Source organism: Furipterus horrens, unplaced genomic scaffold, assembly GCF_987537825.1.
Source record: "Furipterus horrens unplaced genomic scaffold, mFurHor1.1.pri manual_scaffold_4, whole genome shotgun sequence".
NCBI lineage: Eukaryota > Metazoa > Chordata > Mammalia > Chiroptera > Furipteridae > Furipterus > Furipterus horrens.
In genome coordinates, this window is record NW_028327174.1 from 195,483,349 (window position 1) to 195,511,259 (window position 27,911).

A 27,911-nucleotide genomic window follows, 5' to 3' on the forward strand; every position below is an offset into this window, starting at 1 on the left:
AAAGCATGGCTTTGAACCCAGCCAGGCCTCTCCGACTCCAGGGCCGTGCACTTTTCCACATTCCCTTACCATGGATCTAGAATACAGCTGGTGCCTAATAAACACCTGATTCTCATTTCACTAAAACTTCCCCTTCCACCCCATAGCCATTATTGAATTTGGTTCTAAAAACAAACACAGCAGGTGGTCAAGGAGACTGTGGTCCCTATTTCTCAGACAAGGAAAATGAGGTTCAGAGGACGTGAACTGCTCAGTGTCACACAGCTCCAGGTCCACTGAGGCCTCACAGCCTCACATTGTCACCATGTGTAATATAACAGCTCAGCTCTGGATGTACCTGCTCACCCCTAGACGGTGCTCCTGGGGGCAGAGGCTATGTCTTTGCTTTGCCTGATTCACAGAGGGTCCTTATTAAATATCAGAGGAAGGAAGGGAGGGAGGAAGGAATCCTAAACCCACACAGTAGGTGAACTGTCTCCATCTTTACATTGCCCCTGCCCACCCCCTTTAAAAAGCACACTGGAACACACCCACTCAGAGACTCCTATAGGGGTGAGAAGGGAGTGGGGACGGAGGCCCTGGCCCCTCTGAGCTGCATGGGCCCCTGGCTCCTCCGATAGGGCGTGGCGCCCTTGGTCTCCCAAAGGAGGCAGCACTGTGCCTCACTCAGATTCCAAGGCCTTGTGCAGGTGAGGCAGGGTCTCCTGGACATTCATGCTGACTTTGGCCTGGGCGTGAGCACGGGGACGTGGCTGTTTAGCCCAGTGTCGCGCTGTGAGGTGGGCTCTACCTGAGTCTGTCTGTAGGTGTGTGAGTGGTATGTGTTTGCAGATGTGTATCAAGGTGGCTTTTGGTATCTTGCGCATGTCTGTAGAAATTTGCATGTGTGTGTGTGTCCTGTGCAGGTGTCTGCATATATTTGGGTACTGGGATTTGGAGTGATCTGATTTGCCTGTGTGTGGCAGCATCTGTGTATGTATGTTTGTGTGTGTATTTAGGTGCTCTGGGGGCATCGTGTGGATGTCTGCATACTTCTAGCCAGGCAAGTGTACGTGTGTGTTAGCTAATCTGTGCATCTGTGGAATCTTGTATGTATACAGTATATGTATACCTGAGTTTGGAGAGCATTTCCTGTGTTACAGTATGTAGTGTGCATATGTGGTACATGTGTATGGTATGCAGAGTATGTGATGTGTGTTGTGTGTGTGTTATATTAAACTGATAAGAACAGATACTACACTTGATCTTAGCCAAAAGGCCGAGAAGCGATTGTGTGTTATATATGTACACAGTAAACAGAGAGAGGCCCAAGCTTGGGAGTCAGGAGATTGTTCCAGTTCTGACTTTGCCGTGTGACCTCGGGTTAGTCTGCCCCCAGCTAAGCCTCAGTTTCCCCATGTGGCAATAATGACTGTTGTTCAAATGGGCTCTAGATTCAGGATTCCTGGCTCAGCTGCAGAGGTAGCTTGAAGTCAGTGCTGATGGTTTTGTGGGCCGCTGGGTTACAGGTCATTAAAATCCTGCTGGCGTTATTTTGGGCTTGGATTTGCTCTCCATCAAATTTAAAAGGAAATGGATTTCTTGTTTCAGTGTCTGCATTCGTTGTTCATTTTTTGTTTTCATAAAAATTTAAAAGATTGCACCATGTAGACACAACCCTTTCCCAAACACCGTAATTCCACCACGCCCCTCTGCAGCTGGAGCTCCTTAGCAAGCGCCAATGCCGCCCAGTCCGGGCTTTGCCCGCGGCAGGCCAGCCAAGGCTCCCTTTGCCGTCCAGTGGGAGGCGCGCCTGGCTCTCTAATGGTGCCCCCATTCTCCCTGTCGTCCCAGGCCCCTCCTGCTCCCTGCACTCTGGCCACACTCCTGATCCTGCCTCTGGGTCTGTGGCTGTGCCTCTGTCAGGAATGCTGTGTCCTCCACCTGGGGGCTCCAGGTGATGTAGGGAGGTGGCTCATGGGAAGTTCCTCCTACCTCGTTTTGTAGGAAGGGTGACAGTATTAGAAAGGTCACTTGCACTCTTCCAGTTTGTTTGCTAGCCTAACTTGGGGAACTCTGGTCCGTTTCTATCCCTCACTGGGGCAGCAGTTCTGGCTGGGATGGGTGTTGTGGCCAGGCGACTCTGGTGTGACCCTTGGTGGCCATTCATCTTCTCCTGGGGGCGGGGTTAGAAGGGAGGGCACAGGGTGAGACAGGCAGGATAAGCTATCAGTACTTCTTGCCTGCAGTCCCTGCCCCCACCTACTCCTAGCTCAAGAAATTCTCCCCACCCCCTGACCTACAGACCTGGTGGCTGGAGGACGAGGTGGCCCGAATAGCCACTGGACTTGGTCTGGGACCTCGCAGGTCCCCCAGAGCCTACATCTGAGTGGTGCAATGGGTTCTCTGCCCCTCTGGGATGGGGTGGAGACAGGCTGCAGGCGGGAGGCGGGAGCCTATCCTATCCTGGAGCTCCCTCTAGTGTTTCCAGAGGGGCTTGCAGCCTGTCCTTTAGGGAGGACAGAGTTTGTCCAGACCATCCCTAAGCTATCCAGACAGCTCCAGTCTCCATCTTCAACCTTGGGGATTCACCAAGCTGGTTTGCTGGGGTGTGCTCTGGCTTTCTCCCTCCTTCTCAGCCCCAGCAGATACCAAGTTCTGTTGTTTCGGCCCCACAAATGCCCGCCCCTGCTCTCCACCCTCCCCTGTCCTGATTCAGACCTTTGACCTTTCCCTGGAGTCCTTCTACCTTTGTCTTCTGCAGTGCACCTCCCCGACTCCTCCCCAGGAGACACTGCTGCGTGCACACCTGACTGTGTCACCCCCTGCTTTAACACCTTCCATAGCTCCCCAGTGCCTCTGGGACGGGGCCCAGTCTCCTCGACACCTCACAAGCTCTGCACTACCTATCCTCTGCTGACAGCCTCACCTCTGATCACAGACCCTTCACATTCGGCCCACAGGTAACATTCGCCCGCCTGCAGTCGCTGAAGGCATGATGCCCTCTCTCACACGTGACCCTGGCCCACGCTGCGTCTGCAGCCAGGTTGCCTTCTGCCACCTATTCACTCTCCAAGGCCCTATCTCTTCTGGGAAACTGCTGTCTGGCAACCGACCTCTGTGTCCTTTGGACCCCCACCAGGTTCTGAGCAAGCGGCTCCCAGCAAAGTTCATGTGTCTATCATTCCGCTAGATGTAAGCTTCCCAACGGCCAGGGCTGAATGGCCCTCCTGTGTATTTGTCACCTGCAACATGCCCTGTCTGCATGTGCAGATGGTAGGGGAGCGGCTGGGGTGATGGTGTGGATTTGCTCCGTGGGGCAGGGAGGAAACAGGAGCCTCGATTATGGGGACTCTGGGTATCAGGCTAAGGAATGTGGACTTGGCCTGAGGGTACCTAGGAGTTAACAGGCAGGAGACACAATGCAGGATTTGGAAAACTCCCTCTGGCAGTTGGTGTGGAACCCATGGTCTCCTGGGCTCAGTTTTGGGTGGGGACAGGGATGCTTTCAGTTTTCATGACTGGAGGGAGGGGGCACCACTGGCATTTAGTGGGTGGGGCCCGGGATGTGCCCAACAGTCCCTGAGAGCACAAAGAATGCCACTTGACTTTGAAATGTCCTGCTAGACATTCGTGTATAGGAAAAAAAGACCTGTTTGTAAGTGTCTGAGCAAGCTCAAGTCTCGCATATAAACACAGAGAGCATTTTTGCATGAATGCTCTAAATTTTAGCATACGCTGAATTTGCTAGAAATACAACTTCCATGTAAATTGAAGAAAGATTGCTCTTACTCTTGTTCAGAAGCTTCCCCAGAGTTGTCATAATACTGAAGAATTATATACTTAATGTCAACGCCACCATGGTGTTTGAGTTGCCAACTTGACATTCTCTTTATAAGTCTGCATTGCGGCTGTTGCATTCAGGGGCTTCTATGGGTAGGCACAAGCTTCTCATTATTTTATGATGTCTCCTAGTGGAGTCAGTAAAAGTATTTACTACTTGAAATATATATCATCTTAAATTAGTTTCCTTATTAGTTTAACCAAAACTCACTTAGCTCTTAACATGTGCCAGTCACTGTTCTAAATGCTTCATGAATAATTACTCATTTAATCCTCATAACAACTCTATGTAGTAAAGTGCTGCGTAGAAAATAATCCCTTTTTTTACTGGGGAGTTAACTGAGACACAGAGAGGTTAAGTGACTTACCCAAGGTCACACAGCTGGGAAGCGCAGAAGCCAATATTTGAACCAGCGTCTGTGCGCTTTACCACGAGCCTCTAATGACTTGCTCTGACAATTTAGTTAGAGCCTTGGTTTTCCTTTGGGAATTATATGCACATGTATGCCATTTCACTTCAGGGTGACACAAGATACTTGTTGCTGAGGGGGAGTTGAAACAGGCTTAAGATTCACTGGCAGAGGGCTCCTGAGAGAGCCTGGGTGTGGGCATGTGAGCAGGGCTGGAGTCTGGGAGAAGACCCTGCCACACCCTAGCATTTGGGGAGAAAAGCAAGGAAGGGAGGAAGGCAGGAGGGAGGCGAGGCCAGAACCCTGGAGGGAGTGGGTGACAGCATGGAAGGCCTCCAGAGTCCCGGGGAGGTCAGGGCTGAAGGTGGTCCCACGTTTGGCCACAAGGTGGCGTATGGCGGCTGAGGGACAGGGGCTGGCGGGCGGGGCTTGGATGGGTTCGACCTGGCTGGTGCCCTTCTAATCTGGCGCTCCTTGTAAAAGCTCCGTGCTTGCGTCTGCATATTGAGACTCCACGGGCTGTGGGAGCCTTGCCATCCCCCGGCCCGCCCCCACCCCAGGGGCTTCTTGGATCTCTTGGGAACGTCTGAAAAGCAGAATGAAGAGAACCTGCATTGTCACCTCAGATCCCTACAGCAGTCCACCCTAATCACAGGGAATGCGGTCCAAGCTGCCAGTGGGTGCCTGAAACCGCGGATGGTAACGAAACCTATAGACACTGTTTTTTCCTATACAGACATGCCTAGGATAACATTTAATTTTTAAAGTAGGCACCTTAAGAGAGTAACAACAGTAACTACTAATAAAACAGATCAGAACAATATACTGCAATAAGTTACGTAAATGTGGCGTCTCTTCCATACCTTACTGTGAAACACCTTATTGTACTCACCCTTCTGGTGACGATGTGAGATGACACGGTGCCTAAGTGCGAGATGAGGTGAGGTACTCAGAACGGCACACGATTTGAAACTTAGGGATTCTTTCTTGGATTTTCGACTTAGTGTTTTCAGACTGCGTTGACCACAGGTAACTGAAGCTGTGAAAAACAGGCCTTAATGGTGGGAACTGTTATCACTCCCGTTTTACAGACGGGGAAACTGAGGCCCAGAGAAGGAAGTCCTGTGCTGAGGTCACTCTGCAATGGGTGGAACTAGGCTCAAACCTGGACCTGCTTAGCTGAGGGGCACGGGATTCTTCCTCCCCGGGGGCTGAGGGCAGGCGGAGAACGGGCTGTTTTCTAATGTTGTAGGGGCTTTGAGATGAGCTGGATTTGGATTCCTGAGTCCAGGTCCCCTGAAGGACTCCTGCTCTCCACCCAAACAAGGCCCTCTGCAGCCTGGAGAGAGCAAACATCAAGTGCAGCAGGAGACTGCGAGGGCAGACAACAAGGACGACTCCCAGTGCGGGAGCAGGACCGCTCGCTCAGTTAGCGCCGCCCTTCAGCAGGACGGCCACCTTAAACTAGTGAGGTGTCTGGAGCTGCACACAGCAGGGGAGGGCTAGGGCAAGGGGAGAAATGGCTGGGAGGGGGGTGGTGAGGGTTGGGAGAGACAGGGGCCCCCTCCTGAGGGCCATGGTGGGAGGGGCTGTGTGTGGCAGTGAAGAGGAGCTGAGACACTGCGAAGGAAGAGCTGCCAGGAGCTGTGGTTGACAGAAGGTGGAGAGGGCAAGGGGGCATCGGGCAGCACCATGGGGGTCCCTTGCTCAGGTGGGAGCCAAGTGGGAGGACCTGGGGCTTCAGAGCCAACACAGGAGGTCTGGGGGCCACTGGACGCTCAGGCCTGGGCTGGGGGTACTCCAGCGGGGTGGGATAACTGAGGACGGGGGGGCGGGGGGGACCGGGAGCGGCCTCATCTGGCGAGAAGGCCCCACAGAATAGACATTTCTCTGAGGAGGCTGAGGCAGCACAGCCTGAGAGGTGGGTGGACAAGGGGGTGGGGGTGTCAGGAGGGAGAGAGCGGTGGGCACTGACGTGAGGTCAGACCCCTGGCGGCCCTCACCCCGTCTGGAGTCCGGGGCCTCGGGAAGACCGGGAGGGTCAGACCCCTCCTCCAGAGCCCTCCTGGAGGTGGAGCAGCTTGGGAGGGCCTGGGTTGGGGGAGGAGGCGGGAGAGGAGGGAGGGCGGGGCCGGGCCTCTGTCCACGGCATTAGTGCTGGTTGGAGGGAGAGGGGGGTACACAGCCGGCCAGGCTGCCTGTTCCCATAGCGGCAGAGCACAGCGTGCTGCCATGGCGCTGGCCTGTCTGGGGACCCCGGACCCCAGGCTCCCAGCCCCTTTCTTGCTGCTGCTGCTGCCCTGGGCCCCTGCGCTCGCCCTCCTGGCCGGTGAGTTGGAGCACAAGCCTTGGTGGGGGAGACCTGGGACAGAGTCTGTCTCCCAAAGCAGATACCCCAGGCCCTGGGGCTGTCCCTGTGGGCGCTGGCCCAACTGTAGGGCTGGGGTGCAGGCCTGAGCCATGGGCTGTAGAGGAATGTGCTGCTTAGGGCCCCTGGAACTTGGGTGGGGGCCATTGCGTCCTGGGACTTGGGGCTGTTGCGTGTTGGGGGGCCTTTGCGAGGAGGCTTGTGGGCCAGCTGTGATCTGGGTAATGGGGTGGGCTGTGTCCTGGGAGGGGTGTTGGGGCTGGGAGAGCTGGGCTGTGGGGTGCAGGTGGGGGTGTGTTAAGGTTGTGGAGTAGGAGGAGCTGTACCAGGTGAGGCTGAGTTGTGTCTGAGGCTTCCTGAGTGTGCCGGGCTGCGTTCTGGCGTGAGTTGTGGGGTGTAAGTTGTCCAGTGGGTTGGACTGTGCCATGAGAGCCCAAAATGGGAGCAGCAGACCCCAGTCTAGTGGACTGGGTGGAAGAATGGAAGGGAGACCCAGGGGAGTACATTTGTGCCCTAGCCCTGCCTACACTGGGGGGCTGCAGGTGCTCTAGAGTCCCTGGGGGGTGGCTAGGCTCTCAGACCCCCTCCCAGGCATTTCCAGACGGAGCTGAAAGGGCTCCCTGAAGCCAGACTCCATCCACCAAGCACATTTTGCTTTTGTCCAAGTGGATTCACGTGCGTGTGCATGCGCAGGCCTGGAATTCTTCCTGGGGGTGGGGTGGGGGAGTCTGGGGGACGCTTTGTCTTGGTCACTATGACTACTAGGGCCAGGCCTGGAAAGGCCCCTGCCCCCACTGCCACTGCTGGAGGAGGGAACCAAGGAGGCGGGTGGCTTGGGCTCCACTGTGGCTAGGGGAACCCCCACCTCTTAGACTCTGGGGTGTGGGGTCAAGTCCCCCTACACCCCTTCCTCTGGCCTCTCATGGGGTCTGGCTCACAAAGCCTTTGTCTCCTCCTCTCCATAGGGCCCCTGGGGAAGGTAAGGACCCCATTTTGCAGTAGAGGAAACCAAGGCTCAGGGAAGAATGGGGGCCTATGGGCTGGGTCCCCCACGCAAATCTGGGGCTCATGAGAGGAGCTGGAGCCTACTCTCTGCACCAAGGGACAAGAAACCCTCGTTTGTGGGCCTGGTGTCTTACACTTCACACACATAAATGCATGTGCACACACACAAATGCACACCCGCACTTGCACATACAAGTCACAGCTGTGCACATACACACACAGCTGCACACTGGTGTGGCATGCACAAGGGTACACACCACATGAACAGGTGTGCACAGGCTCATGTAGACCCAACACACACACTCACATGCACCCGCAAGTGCCTGCACATACCAATGCACACATGTCAACATGTGTGCATTCACATTCAAATACACATTTATGTGAACCTCAAGGCAGAGAGTGGATTGATGCTACAGAAGGGAACAGGCTCATACAGACACACTCACCCTACACGACCCTGCTGGGGTCTCTGAGGGCAGCCTTGCCCTGTGATTTCTGCACAGGGGACCCCTTCCTGGGGATCCCTAAAAGCTGGAGCAGGGGCACTACAGGCATGAGTACTTCTGGATGCCGGTACCCCAAGCCTGACTGCCAGGAGGAGAGGGGCTGGGGACTATATCACTTGAAAAGCTCCATCCCAGAGGGCACGGTGGTTCTGGAGGCCCCAGGCTCCTGGCTCTGCAGCCCACCCCTGCCAGGCCCTGAGCTTGGCCCCTCCATCTGAGCCCACTCTGCCACAAAGGCCCCACTGGTTGCTAGGAGAGGACTAAGCATCTTGGAGTACAATGGAACATGTTGGGCTCTCAAATCCCTCCTGCTCCCCAAACACCCTGGGAGCCAGGCTGACAAAGGGGTGGTAGTCGAGTCCCCGAGTCCAGCCCCTCCTCCACCAGAGCTGGGTGGGAGCCTGCAGGACAGAGGCAGGGAGCAAGAACTGCACACATGTGACCCAGGACCAGGACCTACTGGTCAGTGTTTGCCCCAAGAAAAGACTTGCTGACGAAAGAATAAAAGCATCGGCTGCTCCGTGGCCAGTGCTCCTGGACTAACATGGTCAAGTTTTACTCTCACTACAGCCCTGATACCCTCAGTTTGCAGAGGAGGAAATAGCGCGTCAGTAACTTTCCCCGAGTCAGAGTGAGTGGGTGGCAGGGCCAGGATGTCACAGCAGACTCTGGTACTAGCTGATGTAAAGTCACATTTCTTTTCTGTACCTGTCTAAAGGGACACACCAGCTAACCCCAAGGGCCTGCAAGATCTAATGAGAACATGTCCTGGTTCTTCAACTTAGCTTTGGCATGGAATCCCATTTCAAAGGAAACTTTAGAGAGAAGACAGAGGCCGAGTTGTAGTTAAAAGGGAAATAAATAATTACCAGAGGCCGGTCAGTCGGCAGGCCGGGACCCCACCTGCTCCATCCGACTCTCACTGTGGGAAGTGCCTACCTGGCCCCAGGGCCGAGACCAGGGTTTGGAAATGCTAGGATGTTCCAGCGCCGGGAACGGTGTAGGACGAGAATCCCCAACATTACTGTTGTGGTTACGGTTACCAAAATTATGCCTTTTAACGTCAGGGGTAAACACGTGTAAAAGAATATTTCTACCCTGCGCTGTTCCTGAGTCTCGTCCCAGAGCCTATTGAGGAGATGAACATTTCCCTTCTGCGAGGCGCTCCCACCCCTACTAGATCATGGGCCCTTTCTCTGTAAAATTTTTTCCCTTTGACTTTTAGATGAAATCTTAAAAAAATCTTTTTTTTTATTAAATGTATTGGGGTGACATTGGTTAATAAAACTGTATAGGTTTCAAGTGTGCAGTTCTATGACCCATCACCTGTATACTGCACTGTGCACTCAGCACCCAGCGTCGTTGGGTCGCTTCTTTAAAAAAATCCTCTTGCCTTATCAAGACGAGAAAGAAAGGTCCCAAAATCCACCCTCGGGAGGCAATGCTCATGTTGCTGTCACTTATCACTAGGCTTGTTAGAAGTGCCTGGAAAGTAGGAGTTGCCAAGCACGGAGTGAGGCCTGAAGCCCAGCGGATCGCTAACAGCCAGGGTCCAGGCAGACAGGGAGGACCAGCCATACTGCCCAAGCAGATGCTGGAACCTGCATGCTTATGCTTGTGCAAGCCTTCAGACACACACGCACGCACGCACGCACGCGCCGGGGTGGCTGGCTGGGCTAGAACGCAGCATAATGATGGCAGGAGTGGGGATTTCGCATGCACCTCGAGACGTGAGGACCTGCGGGACATCAGGAGACAATCGATCTACTTCTTGGCTTTTTGAGGGATGATCCTGGGCAGGTTTATGATCTCTGAATTAGAAACACGGTTTTCTAACACCACCCATGTCTTCTGGTTTAAAGTAATGTAATAATGTAACAACAGATGCAAGGTGTGTAGCACAGCCTGGAGCACATAGTACACACTCAGTAACCAGTGCCTTTGCTGCAATCCTGTCCTGTCCACAGAGAGGTTTCCCTTCCATTCCCAGCAGTGGGTTCTGGGCCTTCTCAGGGTGGGCAGCAGGTCCAAGGGGAGGGGCAAGGTTAGTTAATCCCTCCCCTGCCAGGTCTTCCCAGGCGGCCTGAGAGGTCAGGAGGGATTTGTAAAGATAAGCACAGGCCCCTCATCACCCTGGCAACAGGCCCCGCCCCTCCAGCCTGGCCGCTGGGAGGGCCTCTCCTCTGTCCTTACTTCTCCTTCCCTGAGCCCTGTGCGAGCTCCTGGGAGAGAGAGAGAACGCGAGGTCAGCAGTTCCAGAGCCTCATGGTACAAAGAGACCCCCAGGGAGCGTGCTGCAATGCAGACTCTCAGGCTCTGGGCCCAGTGGTTCTCAATCTCTTGGTGTGGAGCGGGGCCCGGGAATGGGTATTCCTAATACAGCCAGAGGGGGCTGGGCTCTGGAAACTGGAGGCTCTGCAGCAGGCAGACCTGGCTTTGGCCTCCAACCCGGCATGGGCTGTGGGACTGTGCTTCACCCCTGAGCCTCTTTCCTCAGCTGTGACACTGGAGTAACAGTACGCCCTCCTCCTCAGGTGAAGGCGAAGATTAACTGAGGTGACAGGCAGGCTCTTGGGGCTACTGCATGCCTCCCGGGACAGGCAGCTCCCTCCCTCTCTGCCAGGCTCTGACAAGAACTACTCCCTCCCAGGGGGCAGGCCTCATCTCCTGGGGCGCTGTCATTTAGGGCCACAGCCCATCTGCACCTGCCTTCCCCACTCCTCCAGGTGCTGTGTACCCAACCTGGTCCCATCTGCTCCGAAAGGGCTCTGGACCAGGGGCAGAGCTCCTGACTGGGGTGGGGTCCCTTGAGCCACACAGACAAGGGACTGCGCCTTGTTGGGATAAAATGGCACAGGCCCCAGCAGCCAGGGCCCTTCAGGGGGGAGCTCTGATTACTGTGCTCTTCTTCCTGAGCTGGGCTGGGTTGAGGGACCCCAATTATAATGACCAGATCCTCACTGAGGGCCCGCTGGGTGCCAGGGCTTCACTCGTATAACCTCGGTGGCTCCTGACAACACCCCATGAGGTGGGCACCATTTGCACCCCAAGCCGGGTCTGTATGACACCCAAACCTGTTCCTTAGGTGAGGGAGCTCAACTTCCTCCCACCCCCATCAGATCTCCTCCCCACCCCCATCACAGCATCGAGCCTAGGGGACCCAGCCACTCAGAGTGGGGAGAAGAACGACGGGCTGTCTGTTAGCCCTTCCGAGAGGCTCAGACACCCCTGCCCTCGCCCCTACGGCCAGGCTTGGGGGAGGGGCTGGGGCTGGGTGCCCTGAGCTACAGGAACGGTGGACAGCGAGGGTATGTGGACCCCCTGGCCCTAGAAGGTCATCTGGTCTGACAGTATTTGAGAGCCTCTGCCCCCTGCCATATGCCCGGCCCTGTGTGCACAGTAGGGTCCCCAGTTTGGGTCTGGGAGTGAGCGAGCCCATGCTGAGCTGTGCCAGGTGCTCTGGGTGGGGTGACAGCTGGGCTCTTGCCCTAAGTCTGTTTACTGGTCAGTGTTTCCATCTCCCCGTCCCCCATTGTGCTCAGCCCTGTCTGGGAAGGGTGGGGGTCAGCCAGTGGACAGCCCTGCCTTGTGGAATGCAGATGACGCCTGAGAGGCTGCCAAGCCTTATCTGGGGGTCTTCACCGGGGTGGGGGAGGGGAAGTGCAGGGCCTGGTTAGTGTCTGGATGACAACTTGATTGGAGAAGGGGCACCTCTCAGAGCCCCAGGTGTGTGTGGGGGGCTCCTTCTTGTGGGCGGCTCTCCCTCCCCATCACTTACTGAGTCCCTACAATAGGCACCTGACTGCAGTTCCTGAGGCTCTGAATCCTGACTTATCCTATGACACTCGGACTGTCAGCATCCCCTTTTCAGACTGGGAACCGAGCTCCATAGGAAAATGGCCCAAGGTCTGAGAGCTAGTAAATGAGCTGGGATCTAACCCATGGCTGTCTTACTGCAAAGCCCAAGTTCTTATCCCAAAATTACACAGACAGGTGGGGAGGCAGGGAGGGAGGGAGGCTGGCTCTACCTGGCTTGGCTTTCAGATCAGTAGGCAATCCTCTAACAGAGGGAGCTGGGCAAGGTGCAGGCAGCATGGTGGCCACGGCCAGGGGTTCAGTCAGCGGGTCTCAATACTTGCCCTGTACCGTGACCCTAGCCAGGCTGGCTGCTCAAGCATTTGCTGATAGGGACACAGTATGGGCCAGGGCTCCTGTGAGAAGCTCCCAGGGCAGCAGGGTGGGGTGGGGAGTTGGGGGGGGGGGGGGGAGAAGGGCCTTTGAAGTTCTCCATCTTCAATTTCACACAGGGATGGGGTTACCAGACCCCCAGCAGGAGTGGTGGAGGGGGCAGTGGGAAGATCCCCGTCCTGGGCCTTCTGGGAGAAAGTGGGCTATAGATGGGAGACGCAAGGAGACCCCCTCCCCAGTGGGGCTGAGACTAGTGGGCAGACCTGGGAGGCTGTCCCAGCACTAACTTGCTGTGTGGTCTCAGGCAAGTCCTCACTTTCCCTCCTGAGCTTCAGTGTAGCCTCTTGTAAAATGGGCACGGCAAAGCCTGCCTCAAAGGGGCGCTGTAGGGGGACCGCTCGCTAACCTGAGTGGGGAGCCTGGCTTCCCAGGTCCTACTTCTCTGTCATGGAGGCACTCCTGAAACTAGCCCCACTTCCAGGTGTAGATGTGTGCAGCATGCCTGGCTTGTACAGCCCCTGGCCCACCCTCCATCCTACAGAGGGTGACAGACCCCTGCTGTTTCTGGCTCTGGGGTCTGGGGGTGAGCGTGTGTGGGGAGGGGAGTGCCTGGTAGCCCCTGCCCACCCTGTCTCCTCTCTCTACAGGAACAGTGCCTGCTGAGACCCCGAGGGCCTGTGCCTCAGACCCATGCGCTCCAGGGACCGAGTGCCAGGCTACGGAGAGTGGCAGCTACACCTGCATGCCTATAGAGCCCCGGGGCTGTGCCACCCAGCCCTGCTACCACGGCGCTCTGTGTGTGCCCCAGGGTCCAGATCCCAATGACTTCCGCTGCTACTGTGTGCCCGGGTTCCAGGGCCCACGATGCGAGTTGGACATCGATGAGTGTGCGTCCCGGCCCTGCCTCCATGGGGCGACCTGCCACAACCTGGCCGATCGATACGAATGCCACTGCCCCCTTGACTATGCAGGTAATGGCCCCGGCGGTGCCCAGAGGAGGTCTATGATATCGATCCTGTCAGTGGCTCAGGGTGTGAAGTCACGAATTCAGCTCTGACTTCAGTATCGACAGCCCCGACCTTTCTGCGCACCCTGGCAGCTCATGGGTATAGCCTCTCCAGATCTTGCTACAGACCTGATGCCTCTCAGGCTGATCTGGCAGCTCTGGGTGAGTGTGAATGAGCACATGCCGGTACGGTGCCTGGCACAAAAAGGCACCGGACACAGGTTAGTTCAGTCCCTTCTAGAGTTCCGTATGGGCTGGGAGTGGAGACACCCCTCACACACTTCAGGTGGGACTAGAGTGCTGGCACGCCTGGTCTGGCTTTAACGAGTACACATCTAGGCAGTATTTCTCACTTCTACTGACTCCAGACCTGTGTCGGGCTGTGGTGCAGACACTGTCAGATCAGCTGATGATTCTAGAGTATAAACACCCCTGGTATGGTTCAGGTCGTAATGGTGGTCTCATTCAAACTGTAAGGCAGACGTACCGCAGGGGCCCCTGCGGTCTCCAGTGGAAAGTCGGGAATAATGTATATCCAAGTGGGGGGGCACTGAGAAAACGCTACTTTCTTCCTCCAGAGTTTGGCCCTGTCCCAGTCTCATCTGTGCTCCAAGGCAAAAGCCACCGAAGTGACTGCCTAGAAGCTGGGAAGGAGGGCACAACTGGGGACAGATCTGGAAGGAGGCCAGGTCTAGGGCGCTTGGGAGCCTGCATTACAGATGCTCTGGATTCAGAAATCTCTGAGGGCACAGGGCAGTTTGAGGTCACCTCAGAGCAAGGAGTATAGATGGGGGGGCTGGGTTCCAAGGGACAGTGCTTATAATGAAAAGGCAGGTCTCGGCGCACAGGTGAAGATGGACTCTGGAAACGGGTTCCATGTGTCTTTCAGAGCCTTGGTTTCTGGATAAGTTAGTTGTGTATGTGTGAGTGAGGTCACGTGAAGGGCCTGTGTGTCTGTCAGTGTGTGCAGGTGTCTGGGCTCCCTGAATGCCTCTGTGCTAAAACGCCGTGTGTGTGAGTGCCAGCAGGTGTGCACGCGCCCGGATGCATGGTGCTCAGACGCCCTGGGGAATGCTTTCTGGGTGAGATGTGAGTGGGGGCAGTGTCTGTGTGACTCATTTCTCTGCTCCTCCTTCCGTTCCCAGCCAGGCGGGGGAGGTAGGGATTCCAGGCGGCCTGGGCCTGGCTCCCCCTGGCACAGAGGACAGGAGTGGGGCCAGGGCAGGAGGAGTGTGGGGTCACAGGAAGGAGGGGCTGTGTTTTGTGCTCACTGAGCCGGGAAGGGGGTAAGATTCCTGCTGGAGCCAGCTGGGCCCCTGGCCCCATGACCAATCATCATTCCCCATGACCAATCCCACTTAGGGGCTGCGGCAGGGCCACTGGAGTCTACAGTGACATGTGCGCTCCAAGATGAAGTGTGCAGTACATTTCCACCCTGGGATGAATTCCTCATCTCCCTTCAGCTCCACAGCCCCCACCCCCGAGAACCACCCAACCCTCTGGGTGTTGCCCAGGACTGAGGCGGTTCCTGGGACCTGAACATTCAGTTTTAAAAGACAATGCAGGGGAAACCAGAAGGGGCTGCTTACCCTACTACAGCATCTCCTGCTGGGACATGTTCCTCTCTCAGTATGTCCTCACACCCTCTTCAAAGCCAGCAGAGTGAGCCTTTTAACATGCAAATAGGACCACCTAACTCAGCTGCTCAAAAGTTTTAGGGTAAGCCCAGATTGTGTTACCCCGCCCTCCAAGGCCCAACCACCCTGCACCCCTGCCTCACCTCCTCCACTCTCCCTTAGCTCTCTAGCTTCATGTGCCCTGCAGAGGGCATCATGTCCGACCCCAAGCAGGTCTTGACCAACAGTCTCTCTGGAACCCAACTGCTCAAACAGCCCCCTATCCTAGTCTAGTAACACCCACCCTGGTCCTTCAAAAGGCTCTTCTTCTAAGAAGCTTTCCCTGACTCCCCCCCAGGCCAAGATCCTGGCTCTTGCTTTCACAGAACCCAGTACTTTTGCACTGTCGAGCTTATCATAATTAAAAATCAGTCCTCATTTAGTTAACACTGACTTACTGTGCATCTCCCAGTCTAATACCCGTGAGCTCAAGGGAGCAGGGATGCCTATCTTGTTTCTACCCTGTTACCACTGCTGTTGCGAGAAACACCGCTGTGAGGAAGGAACGGGCAGGTTCTCTCTGTGGACCCTCACCTTCTGCTCCTTGTAGCTGGGACTGGTGTGAGCAGGCCTCACTCGGCTTCTTTCGCCCTCCCTCTGGGTGACCTGCCTGTGTCCTTGTCTCCGACCCTGTCCAGGTGTGAACTGCGAGTTGGAGGTGGACGAGTGTGCCTCTGCGCCCTGCCTGCACGGGGGCTCGTGCCTGGACGGCGTGGGCTCCTACCGCTGCGTGTGCAGGCCAGGCTACGGGGGTGCCAGCTGCCAGCTGGACCTGGACGAGTGCCAGAGCCAGCCATGCGAGCACGGGGGCGTGTGCCACGACCTGGTCAACGGGTGAGCGCGCGGCCCAGTGCCCGAAGCTGGGAAGGCTGCACGGTGGGTCGGGGGAGGCAGTGGAGGCAGGGGGCTGCAGCCCAGTAGTGCGTGCTCCGCTCCAGGTTCCGGTGCGACTGCGCGGACACGGGCTACGAGGGCGTGCGCTGCGAGCAGGAGGTGCTGGAGTGCGCTTCAGCGCCCTGCGCGCACAATGCTTCCTGTTTCGAGGGCCTTGGGAGCTTCCGCTGCCTCTGCTGGCCAGGTGCGTGCATGTGCGCATGCGTGCGTGCGCGCGCGTGTGAGTGCGTGCGTGCTTCCGGCGCGTGTACGTGCGGGCGCGCGGACGCAGGCGCAGGCTGATGGGCCGGCGCGGCCTGGTGCGGCGGGCTCCTTGTACTCCTGTGTGCACGCGCCGTCAGTGGATCAAGTACGGTGCGTGCATCCGATTGCAACGTCTCTGAGTGTCAGTCTCCTTACCTGCAAAATAGGGTTAATCACAGCACGTGCTCCCGGGTTGAGAGAGAGTAGAGGCGTAATGCCCATGAAGCCTTGGCACGTGGCCTGGCACATGCAAAGTGCTCACTTCTACTGGCAACACTAGTAAGGTGATGCTGAGCTGATTAAGGCTGCTGTGCTCATTCCTACCGCCGTTGATGCTGATGTGCCTCCCTCTCTTCTGAGATGCGCGACCATATTCTGAACTGTTGTCCCGACTTGGCTCTGGGCTAGTGGCCTGGCATGGCATCTGTGGGGTGGGGGTGGGGTGCAGCCTGAGGACTCCTTGCGACCTGATGTCCATGTGTGTGTGCCCCCAGGCTACAGCGGCGAGCAGTGCGAAGTGGACGAGGACGAGTGTGCGGCGGGCCCCTGCCAGCACGGCGGCCAGTGCCTGCAGCGCTCCGACCCGGCCCTCTATGGAGGGGCCCAGGCCGCCTTCCCCGGCGCCTTCAGCTTCCGCCATGCCGCCGGCTTCCTATGCCGCTGCCCTCCGGGCTTTGAGGGTGAGCTCCCTACCCACTTCCAGGGCAGCAGGTCCGCCAGTGTCCAAGGGCGCCGGGAGGGATGGGTTCAAGCGCCTTTCTTCGGGCCTCAGTCTGTCCAGCTGTAAAGTGAGCCCTTCCAGGTCGTCTGGTGCTGAGGCCATAGGTGGGAACCACAGCTGCGCCTCTTGCAGGGGATGACTGCAGCGTGGACGTGGACGAGTGTGCTTCAGCGCCATGCCTCAGTGGGGGCCGCTGCCAGGACCTGCCCAGTGGCTTTCAGTGTCACTGTCCAAATGGCTACACAGGTGCTTGGGGGTGGGGTGGGCACAGTGGCCCAGGTGACAGCCAAGTTAGGGCTGAGCTGGGACCTGGGCTTTGGAGGTGGGAATGGAGGTAACCAATCAGTTTGAGAACTATTTAGGAGGGTCACTCTGCAGATCCTGAGGGTTATCTGGGTATGAATGGAAGGGGTCAGGGATGCCGGCTGGATTTCTCAGCTTCGTTCACCGAGTCGGAGGGTCTGTGGAGCACTCCCAGAAGGAGCCTGGGCAGGAGCTGGGGCCCAGCGTTGTGGCCTGGGCGGGAGTCAGACTGGGGGTCAGGAGGGTAATCCTGGCAGCTGGGGTCACGGGCGGCTGAGGTTGTCTGGAAGATCCTTTGGCGAGATGGGCAAAGAGAACCCTAGACACCTGACATCAAAGGGCAGGGCAGAAGCCTAGGGGCCCGCAGGAAGGACAGAGGCGCTTTGGCCAGGACAGAGAAGGTAAAGGGGGCGGCATTATGGGTAGCTGGGGGCAGTGTCTGGAGAAGGATGAGCTTGACCTTTGGGGAGCTGGGCCCTGTTAAGCAAGAGTTGGGGGTACAGAAAACGTCTCTCTGCCTTGGGTACACCAAATGCTCTGACACAGACATGCTCCCATGCGGACACTGGTGATCCCAAGGCAGTCCTTACTCGCTGAGTGTCCCTGTTCCCTCTGGAATGCCTGTGACACTTCCCCCACACCGCCCACATTCCTGCTCAGGCACATTGCCTCCTCCTCCTGCCTGGGCTCCTGGGCACAGGCTCCCACGCCCTGGGGAAAGGGGTGGTGATCACCCATCCCCTCTACCCTTCACCCACCCAAAGACACTGGGACTCAGTGTCTCCACCCTTAAGTGGACCATCTTCTGCTCCCATGGGCTGTGGTTCCCGAGTCCTGCCTTGTGGGTGCCTGGCACACAGTGGGTCCACCAAACATGCCCTGCCTTTGAAGAGCATGCTCTGTGCATTTTGTTACCCCTTCATCACAGCTCCATGAGGTGGGGGTTTAAATCCTCATCTCACAGATGAAGCCATGGAGGCTGTAGAGAGGGAGTGTCATCCCCTCAGGCTCCCCAGCAGCAGCAGGAGCTGAACTCAGCTGATGGGTGACAGCGAGGTCAGATCTCTAAGGTCAGAGACCAGGAGGGGGAATCCCGGCTGTGGGGCTGGGCTCCTTGCCACTGGCCATACCCACGCTCCCTTTGGGTTGTGCTTGGCATGGGCGAGGCCGGAGCCTGGCATTCCTGAGCTGGCTCTGAAGGAGGTGGCCGGACCCGGTGGGGAGCTCTGCTCCCCAGCCTCCGTGCCCGCCCAGCACTCTCGGACACCTGGGGAAATGCAATGGGGCTGCGGGCTCTGTGGACCTTCCTAGGGGGCCTGTGGCTCCTGGCAGGTATGGGGAATGGGGGCTTTGGGCAGGGGAGGTGGGCCTAGCCGTCGCCAGAAGGGGACTTGCATTAGTGGGCTGGCTTCTTTGGATCTAGGTTCCTCCAGCTGGCGTATGGGAGCAGGGCTGGCCTTGGTTGTTTTGTGGAGGCTCTGCCTGAGCTGGAATTGGGCTGTGGCCTCTTGACCCAAGCTGGGGCCAGAGCACCTGGTGTGGGAGCTCTTGGAGGGAAGGGGAGGTGGTCCCTTCACAGCCTGGGTGGGGACCCTAGGGCAGAGGGACTGGGAGATTAGAGCCCGGGGACTACTTGGAGCGCCACAGATGCATACACCCACGTCCACTCACTCCTCCATTTCATCACTGTCCATAAAAGCCATGCTGGGCCCTTACTGGGTATCAGTGCCATACTCAGGCCCCCGGAGGAGATCTCAGCGGTGCAAACGGGTACTTTCCATACAGGGTGTTGGGGTGCTGTGCCTGGAAGGGGGCAAGGAGTTGGGAGTTCCACAGTAGTTTGGGGTTGGGAGTCAGAGGAAGCCTCCTGGCTTTGTAGGATGAGTAGGAGTTTGAAAGGCAGGGTAAGGAAGGACGAAGCATTCCAAGGAGAGGGAAAGTATGAGCAAAGCCCCAGAGGCAGGACTTTTCAGAAGAAGCTTGGAGGAACAGGCAGTTCAAGGTCTGTAGGGAGCAGGGTTGAGATTTGAGTGACTGCTAGGGTCCAGCCCATGGGCTATCTCAAATGTCAGGCTGAGACCTTAAGCAGCAGAGAAAGCTGGCCAGGTGATCTTTAGAAGTAGTTCTCTGGCTGCTTGTAGAGATGGATGGTAGAGGGGGTTCTGAAGTCAGGCAGACAGCGGGAAGCTAGACTGTGGCCCAGCGAGGGGTGAGGCAGGAGACGTGGGGTGAGAGAAAAGGCAGATTGGAGAGTGTTTAGGGCATAGACTCCACAGGGCTCAGAGACTCACCAGACATAGCAGAGAAAGGGGTATCCTGGGTTCCAGCCTCTGGGGACTTTAGGGGACCATGAAAATCTGTCGGGAATTGGGAATTGGTTTGGTTGGCAGGTACTGAGGTCACAGTCCCAAGAACCATGTAAGCTCTGGGCTGAGACTGTGGTTCTGGGCTTGGGTGCTGAGCCTCGGCCTGGTCTCTCCCGAAGGCGTGACGTGTCAGGAAGATGTGGACGAATGCCTGTCGGAGCCTTGCCTGCATGGCGGGACCTGTAATGACATCGTGGCAGGCTACCTCTGCCAGTGCCCAGAGGCTTGGGGTGGGCGTGACTGTTCTGTGCAGCTCACGGGCTGCCAGGGCCACGCCTGCCCACCAGCTGCTACCTGCATCCCGACCTTCGAGACTGGAGTCCACAGCTACGTCTGCCACTGCCCAGCTGGTACCCACGGACCTTCTTGTGGCCAGAATACCACCTTCTCTGTGGTGGCTGGGAACCCTGTGCGCGTATCAGTGCCAGCTGGTGTCTCCCTGGGTCTGGCCCTGAGATTTCGCACCACGCTCCCTGCTGGTACCTTGGCCTCTCGCACTGACACCCAGGACAGCTTGGAGCTGGAGCTGGCACTGGCAGCGGCCACACTGCAGGCCACACTCTGGAGCCACGGCGACATTGTACTTGTCCTGAGGCTGCCAGACCTGGCCCTAAATGATGGCCAGTGGCATCGAGTGGAGGTGACACTTGGCCTAGGGGTCCTGGAGCTGCGGCTCTGGCATGAGGGCTGCCCTGTCCAGCTCTGCGTGGCCTCTAGTTCTGTGGTCCCGGCTCCTTTTTCCACAGCCAGGCCGCCTGCCGAGTTCTGCTCTGTCCTGCTGGGTGGCATGGCCTTTGCAGGCTGCCTCCAGGATGTACACGTGGATGGGCACCTCCTGCTGCCTGAAGATCTTGGGGAGAATGTCCTCCTGGGCTGCAAGCGCCATGAGCAGTGTCAGCCTCCACCCTGTGCCCACGGAGGGGCCTGCGTGGACCTGTGGACTCACTTCTACTGTGACTGCCCCCGGCCCTATAGCGGTCCCACATGTGTGGATGGTGAGGAGTGAGCCAAGTGCGCCCAGGGCAGAGGCTCCGCCTTCCCCCAGCCCACAGGCCTCATGCCTGGCACCCTCTTTCCCTGCAGAGGTTCCTGCTGCCACGTTTGGCTTGGGTGGCACCCTTAGCTCTGCGTCCTTCCTGGTCCACCAGCTGCCGGGCCCCAACCTCACTGTGTCCTTCCTCCTTCGCACACGGGAACCTGCTGGCCTGCTGCTCCAACTTGCCAACGACTCAGCAGCTGTCCTGACAGTGTTCCTGAGTGAGGGCCAGGTCCGGGCCGAGGTGCTGGGCAGCCCTGCTCTGGTGCTTCCTGGGCCCTGGAACGATGGGCGCCGCCACCTGGTGACGCTCAGCTTCGGGTCTGACCAGCTACAGGGCTTGAGGCAGCAGGTGCATGTAGGTGGGAGACTCCTCCCTGCTGATGCCCAGCCCTGGGGCGGGCCCTTCCGAGGCTGCCTCCAGGACCTGCGACTCAATGACCTCCACCTCCCCTTCTTTCCACCGCCACCGGGGAACTCAAGCCAGCCCAGAGAGCTGGGCAGCAGGCAGTCCTGGAACCTGACCATGGGCTGTGTGTCGGAGGACACGTGTAGTGTGAGTAGCCTGCATCTCTCGGTTGGCATGTCTTTCTCCTGGTGAAGAAAGCTCCCTGCCCAAGGTCCCGCTGTTAGAGAGGCAGTGAAGCACTCATTCATGTTCACCTCCTCTCTGGCCCAGCTGCTCTTGCCCTCCCTCCGGTGGCCCCCTTACCTCCCTCCCAGTCCTGCTCTGAGGCACACACCCCGATCTAGGCAAGGGCTGCTAAACCTTTATGCAGGAACCGTTTGGGGGGTGGGGAGAGACAGGGACCCCCTTAGCTCATGAACAGAGCACCAGCTCTGGAACTGGAATAGCCTGGGCGTGAACTCCAGCTCCTTTATTTCCTGGCTGAGTGACTCAGGCAAGTGGCTTCTCCTCTCCCTGCCTCAGTTTCCTTGTCTGTAAAATAGAGATAATAGCAACTCCCTCTCTTTTTTGTGAGGAGGTAATGTGTCTGTAGTAGGTGCTAAACTAAGAACCGCTGCAGTGTGGCTATGGTGGGGTGATGCCTCCGCGGGCCCAGGCCAATCCCTGTCCTGATTCTCCTACAGCCTGACCCCTGCCTCAATGGCGGAACTTGCCTGGTCACCTGGAATGACTTCCACTGCACCTGCCCTGCCAACTTTACAGGGCCCACGTGTGCCCAGCAGCTGTGGTGTCCTGGCCAGCCTTGCCTCCCACCTGCTACCTGCGAGGAGGTCCCCGGTGGCTTTGTGTGTGAGTGTGTGCCCTGGGCAGTCCACATGCTGGGTGCTAAACACCCACGATTGGTTAGATCCCACCCCTAAGCTCAGGGCTCATAGTAGACCAGGATGCCAACAGTTTTAGCCCAGGGTAGTTGGGGCACAGCATCCAGAGGGGCAAGCGTGCTGGAGGAAGAGAACATTTGCTATATTTTCAAGGTTAAATAAGACTCTGACATGGTATAGGGAAGGACATGTCAGGGAGGGTCAAGAACATGTGCAAAGGCCCTGAGGTTTATAAGAACAATTGAAACACAAGTATAGGTACAGGTATTGGGTTAGAAATGTTGCCAGAAGCCTTGAATGCTAGGGCAGGCAGCTCAGGACTTTTTCCCAAGGGCAGCGGGGTGCCACTTGAGGATTTTAAGCTGGAGAAAGAAGTTGATTAGCGTTTTTAAAAGCTGACTGCATTTCATTAAAATGCATGATCAACATTGAAAAAACCTGCATTTAAAAAGGATGATTTACTGTAGTGAAGAGTAAGCCTCAGGGATAAGACAAGGCAGCTTCACCTAGAGCAAGGACAGAAAGGGGCAGCAGATTTTTGGAGCGGTTATTATTGCTTGGCCTGCGCCCTGGAGGATAGGGTGCTCCCGGTTGGGTGGGTGCCGGTAGGCAATCACCGACACTCCCTCTCCCCGCAGGTGTGGCGGAAGCCACGTTCCGGGAGGGCCCTCCGGTCTCATTCAGCGGACACAACGCATCGTTAGAGCGCGAGCTCAGCGGTCTCTCGCTTGCTTTTCGCACGCGCGACCCTGAGGCTGGGCTACTGCGCGCCACCGCGGGTGCCCTCGCAGAGTCTGTGTGGCTGGCGGTACGCAACGGCTCGTTGGCGGCCATTGTGCGTAGCGGCCGTGGCCTGCCGAGTGCGGTGCTGCCTGCGCCCGGGCCGCGCGTGGCCGACGGTGCCTGGCACCGCGTGCTCCTGGCCATGGAACGCCCCGCAGCCGTTGCATCGCGCTGGCTGCTGTGGCTGGACGGTGCGGCGACGCCCATGGCGCTGCGTGGCCTGGCCGGCGACTTGGCATTCCTGCGCGGCCCCAGCGCTACGCGCATTCTGCTGGCCGAGAACTTCACCGGCTGCCTGGGCCGCGTGGCGCTCGGCGGCCTCCCGCTGCCCCTGGCGCGCCCGCGGCCCGGCGCCGCCCATGGGTCCCGAGAACACTTTTTGGCCTGGCCCGGAGCGCCAGCCCCGCGCCTCGGCTGCCACAGCGAGCCCGTGTGTGTCTCCTGGCCCTGTCTGCACGGCGGCGCCTGCCACGACCTGTTCGACGCCTTCGCCTGCACCTGCGGCCCGGGCTGGGAGGGCCAGCGCTGTGAGGCCCGCGCGGACCCGTGTCGCTCGGCTCCTTGCGTCCGCGGCCGCTGCCACGTGCGCCCCGACGGTCACTTCGACTGCTACTGCCCGCCAGGCTTCGCGGGCCCGCGCTGCAGGTGCGCACGGCTAGGGGCAGCCGGGTTCCGCGGCTCCGTAGGTGACTCGGGGCAGGTGTCTGTTTGCAGACCTGAAAGGCGAGAGGTGGGCTGGGAGTGGAGGACCCCTGGGGCGGTGGGTAGGGCAGAGAATCTGCTAGCAAGCCGCGGATGGGATGCACTGGGTCTGTGGGCCAGTCCCTCCTCTCCTCTGAGCCTCGGTACCCTCATTATGAAGGGGAACCACAGCCCCCTAGATTTGCCAGATAAAATACAGGACACTCAAATAAATCTGAATTTCAGATAAACAGCCCTCTTGTGTGGCTGTGGGGGGGTGGGGAACCCAGAGCTGGTCTTGGAAGAAAACCTTGATTGAGGCTTCCCTACTCAGCCACCACCACTGATGTTCGCTCGCCCTGGTCCTGTGGGTCGGGCGCAGGATGAGACAGTCCCCTCTCCATTCTGGCTTTGACACCCCCACTCCCTTTGGAGGCAAGCTCATGGAAGGTTGTCTGGCCGAGGACTGACTTCCCCTCTCTCCCCCATGCCCCGCCTCCTGAATGTCAGGCCCTAGTTTTATGATTAAGAATCTGCTTTTGTTCCGAGGAGAATCCTTTTTCCATTTTGTCAGCTTCTCAAAGGACTGGGCCACGGGAAAAGATGCCCAGCCTGGGTCTTGAGGTTTTCCCCCTCGGGGTGGGGGTGGTGGCTGGAGCACAGAGTGACAGCTGTGTGTCCCATCCCTTCCACCTAGGACACTACTTCCATGACTGATATCAGGGACTATAGGAGGTGGGCCCTGAACTCCACAGATGACAACACAGAGGATCAGCTGGCCTGTGGTCACGGATAGGGGTGGGCAGGCCCCAGGCGTCCTGCCCCCAGTCCAGCTCTGTGCCTTCTCCCCAGGTGGCCTGTCCTGCCAGAGGAATGCAGCCTCAACATCACCTGCCTCGATGGCAGCCCATGTGAGGGTGGGCCTCGAGGTGCCAACTGCAGCTGCCAGGAGGGCTTTGCTGGCCAGAGGTGGGCTTGGGGGCTGGGAGGTGGGCCGGCAAGTATGGAGAACTGGGCAGGGCGGGCGAAGTGGGGTACTCACCTTCTGAGCCCTGTCATCACAGTGCCAGACCATCCACCTTTGTCACTTCCGGGGGCTTCCAAGACCATCCTCTGTTATGCAGACACCTGTAGGGATGTAGTTGCCTGGAGGGGCTTCTTGGAGTCCCTTGCAGAGGCCACCTGCGTCGGGACTGTCTGGGGTGGGGGTGGGGGGTGCTGTAAAGGGGCAGGTCCTGAGCCCACTCCACACCAGGAGTCAGTACCCTGGGGCCTCTACACAGGCTCTCTGGTGCTTCCGGTGGAGTGAAGGCTATTCGCAGTCATGAACGCTGGGGCAACCATGGGTGGTGGCTGACGGAGACCCCATTGAGCCTCTGCACCTGGCCAGGCCCAGCCAGGTGGGACCAGTGAATGGCTGAGCTTTGATGCCTGTGAAGGGGGTTTGGGGAGCTAAATAAAGCAGCTGGGGGAACAAGGGATGGGGGGAAGCAGTTTCCTGCACCCCAACCCTCTTCTCTGCCTCCCAGGTGCCAGAACTCCTGTGAAACTACCCCCTGCTTGAATGGGGGCACCTGCCGGGCAGTTGCTGGGGTGTATGAATGTATCTGCAGCAGGAGGTTCTCTGGCCAGTTCTGTGAAGTGGTGGTGAGTTGTAATGGAGGGGTTGGGGCTCCCCGTTTTGGACTTCATCAGAGGATGCTGGTGGGCGGTGGGGGGTGGGGGGGACGCGGTGTACCGCACCTGTTCTTGGATCAACTTGTTATGGAATGGGCAGCAGCAGGGACGACTCAGGTCTCTCCCATGCCCCACACAGGAGGCACTTTCACTCTGGGGAGAGGCTGGGGGCCTCCATCATTCCCCTTCCGGGGACTGGCAGTGAAACCTTTGGGCTTGCCAAGTCCGACCTGGGGTAGGATTCAGGGTCCACAGGATCTTGGAATTCTGGGATTTAGGTTGGTGAACACAAGAGCCTGTAATCTCCAGGGGTTTCTGAGCCAAGGTTCTGGAGTAAGATTTGAGGAGCCCAGGCTTCTGAGGTCAGCCCCTGACTTGAGGGAATCTCAGCTGAAGAGGGGCCCACAGGCAGCTTGAACTTGAATCTCTCCTTTGTGCCGCCCCCTACCCCCCAAAAGGGGCAGAGTTGGCCCTGCAGGCGGAGAGCAGGCAGTGAGCCCACAGTGGGTGCTGTGGGAGGGAGGGGCGGTGGGCAGGGAAGCCTGGGCAGGGGCCTTGATCTCTCTGGCAGCCAGGGTCATAAACCTGCAAATCTCCTCTGCTTCTGGGGACTGCTTTTCCTTTCAAGTGGACCTTTTACAGCCTCTGGCTCCCTGCCCATCTTCCCAGAGTGAGGGAGATAATGGCTTTACAGCTCCCTCAGAAATGCCTGCGGAGCATGCTGGTGAGGGCCCACTCAGGGCTGGACCAGCTTTTATCTACAGCCTTGGGACCCCTCTCCAGGGCCGTGTGCTGGGGCTTGGGACCCCAGTCCCCGTGGGCTGAGGTGAGACCCGTGGCTCTGGAATCCTGGAATTCTGTGATTCCAGGACTTCAGTACTGCTGCCTTGTAGCATCTTTGATGGAGGCACCCTGGGAGTCAGGGGAGATAGAGAAAGGGGACCCCCTGTCCCCTAGCCTGGTCTAGCCTCTATGGTCAGGGGCTGGGCAGACCCTGCTGGATTCTGAGCTCACCACAGCCATCAGCCTCTCTGGCTGTTGCCTGAGATCCCTCCCGCTTTGGGGTTAAGCATGGTCTCCATAGACACTTTGCAACACCAGGTCACCCTGCAGGATGGGGAGGGGTCCGTTCCCCATCCCTCAGATTGAATGAGTTTATTGTGGGGAGGAGGCGGCCAGATGAGACCCAGCTTGGCCAACGACAGAAGGGCCTCGGCTGGAGTTTGAGGCTGAAGGAGGTAGCGTGGTGTTGGGGGCAGATGAAGTGCCGCCCTGGCTTGCCACCACCTAGTCACATGTCTAGGGAATGTGGGCAAAGCCTACTTTCTCACCTACTACTTACCGAGTGCCTCATATGCAGGCACTGCTCTGGGCCCTTTCGAAAACACCAGTGAACAAAACAGGCCAGAGCCCTGTGCCCCGGGACGTGAGGGAGCGTTCTCACTGCTGCTCCATCGTGTTAGGGTGTGGTTTCTGTGAACTCCCATGCTTAGCTCAGACTAGGTGTTCAATAAATGTCTTCTCTCTTTCTAGCTGGAACCCCTTTGTCATATAGGAATCCCCTTGCAGTGGCTCTGACAGGTGGCTCCCTGGCCCCTGCTTGTATACTCCCAGGGCCGAGCCTCTCGCTATCTCCTGGGGAAGCATGTTACCAACCCTCACTTTCTTTGAGCAAGTCCTGTGCCCCCTCTGCTCTCTCCTCTCCTCCTCCACCACCTGAGGCCTCCTTGTCGCCTGTCTTGCAGAAGGGCCTGCCGCTGCCACTGCCGTTCCCGCTGCTGGAGGTGGCAGTGCCCGCAGCCTGTGCCTGCCTCCTTCTCCTCCTCTTGGGCCTCCTCTCAGGGATTCTGGCAGCCCGAAAGCGCCGCCAGTCAGAGGGCACCTACAGCCCAAGCCAGCAGGAGGTGGCTGGGGCCCGGCTGGAGATGGACAGTGTCCTCAAGGTGCCGCCCGAGGAGAGACTCATCTAGGCCTCCCTGGCTACCAGCTCCAGCACCCATGAGGTCATGGACAGTTTCTACCTGGATACCCAAGGAGGCCGCTTCCAGGAGCCTGCAGGGAAGTGGCCGCCGCTTCCAGGCCATGGGGAGCTGCTGCAGGGCACAGGGTACCTGCTGGGGACGTGTCTCCTTTGCTGGCAGCCCCCACGTCTGTCCCACTGTGGACTAAGGAAAAGGGGACCACTCAGGGCAGCAGAGAGGGGCCTGGCGAGGTGTGTGGCTGTGCAGGGCAGGGCACACGTGAGTGCAAGGGTCTGTCCTGGAGTGTGTGTGTGCACCTGGGGACTGCTGATCTGCAGATACTGGTGTGTGTGCTGGAGTGGGCTCATGGGCACATTCGCATCTTTGCTGTGTGTGCATGTGACTGTGTAGTGGGCACAAAACATCCCACGGAGGGGACAGCTGGGCTGTGGGGACAGACAACCTGGGGCAGCCGTGGGGCAAGGGCAACCTGAGGCTGCACGCCTCCTGGAGGCCAGGGCCTGCCAAAGGACCAAGGCCCCAGCTCCCAAATCCTATCCCACCTCCGGAGCTGCCCCTCTGTCTTGGAGGCAGCTGGGAAATGAGGGAAGGCCACAGCCAGAGGCCACGTGGGCTTCCGGCTCCCAGAACAAATGCTGTCTAAGGCAGTTACGTCTCTGCCTTGTGCCAGAGCCAGGCCCACTTGGGAACACAGATCACAGCCAGGCTGGAACAGAGGCGTGGAGGGCAGAGGACAGGATGCCCGGGGCATGCATGGGCTGTGCAGCTGTCCTATGGGCCTGTCACCTGTCCAGTGGGGAAGGCAGCGCCCCCACCTCACGGGGCTATTGTGAGAATCACTAGGGATGACAACTTGACGTCATTAAACTGGTCCACTGTGAAGGGCTGTTTGAGTCTTTCTTTTAGGAGTCTGGAGTTGAGGGAAAGAGTCGGGGCAGGGGCCTCCCTGGG

General features: G+C 58.0%; 1 protein-coding gene and 1 pseudogene across 1 annotated transcript; one reads left to right on the forward strand and one right to left on the reverse strand.

Moving 5' to 3' along the window:
- Positions 1 to 1,145: 1,145 nt before the first annotated feature.
- Positions 1,146 to 1,270, reverse strand: LOC150013700 (U2 spliceosomal RNA; annotated as a pseudogene).
- A 5,166-nt stretch (positions 1,271 to 6,436) lies between these two features.
- Positions 6,437 to 27,021, forward strand: CRB2 (crumbs cell polarity complex component 2). Its single transcript, XM_090274701.1, has 13 exons — positions 6,437 to 6,561; positions 12,950 to 13,273; positions 15,623 to 15,818; positions 15,923 to 16,062; positions 16,616 to 16,801; positions 16,975 to 17,088; positions 19,631 to 20,506; positions 20,595 to 21,103; positions 21,640 to 21,805; positions 22,476 to 23,265; positions 24,154 to 24,270; positions 24,831 to 24,948; positions 26,724 to 27,021. Exons 1-13 carry the CDS (start codon positions 6,465 to 6,467, stop codon positions 26,946 to 26,948), a joined length of 3,858 nt encoding a protein of 1,285 aa, XP_090130827.1. The 5' UTR covers positions 6,437 to 6,464; the 3' UTR covers positions 26,949 to 27,021.
- The last annotated feature ends 890 nt before the right edge of the window (positions 27,022 to 27,911 follow it).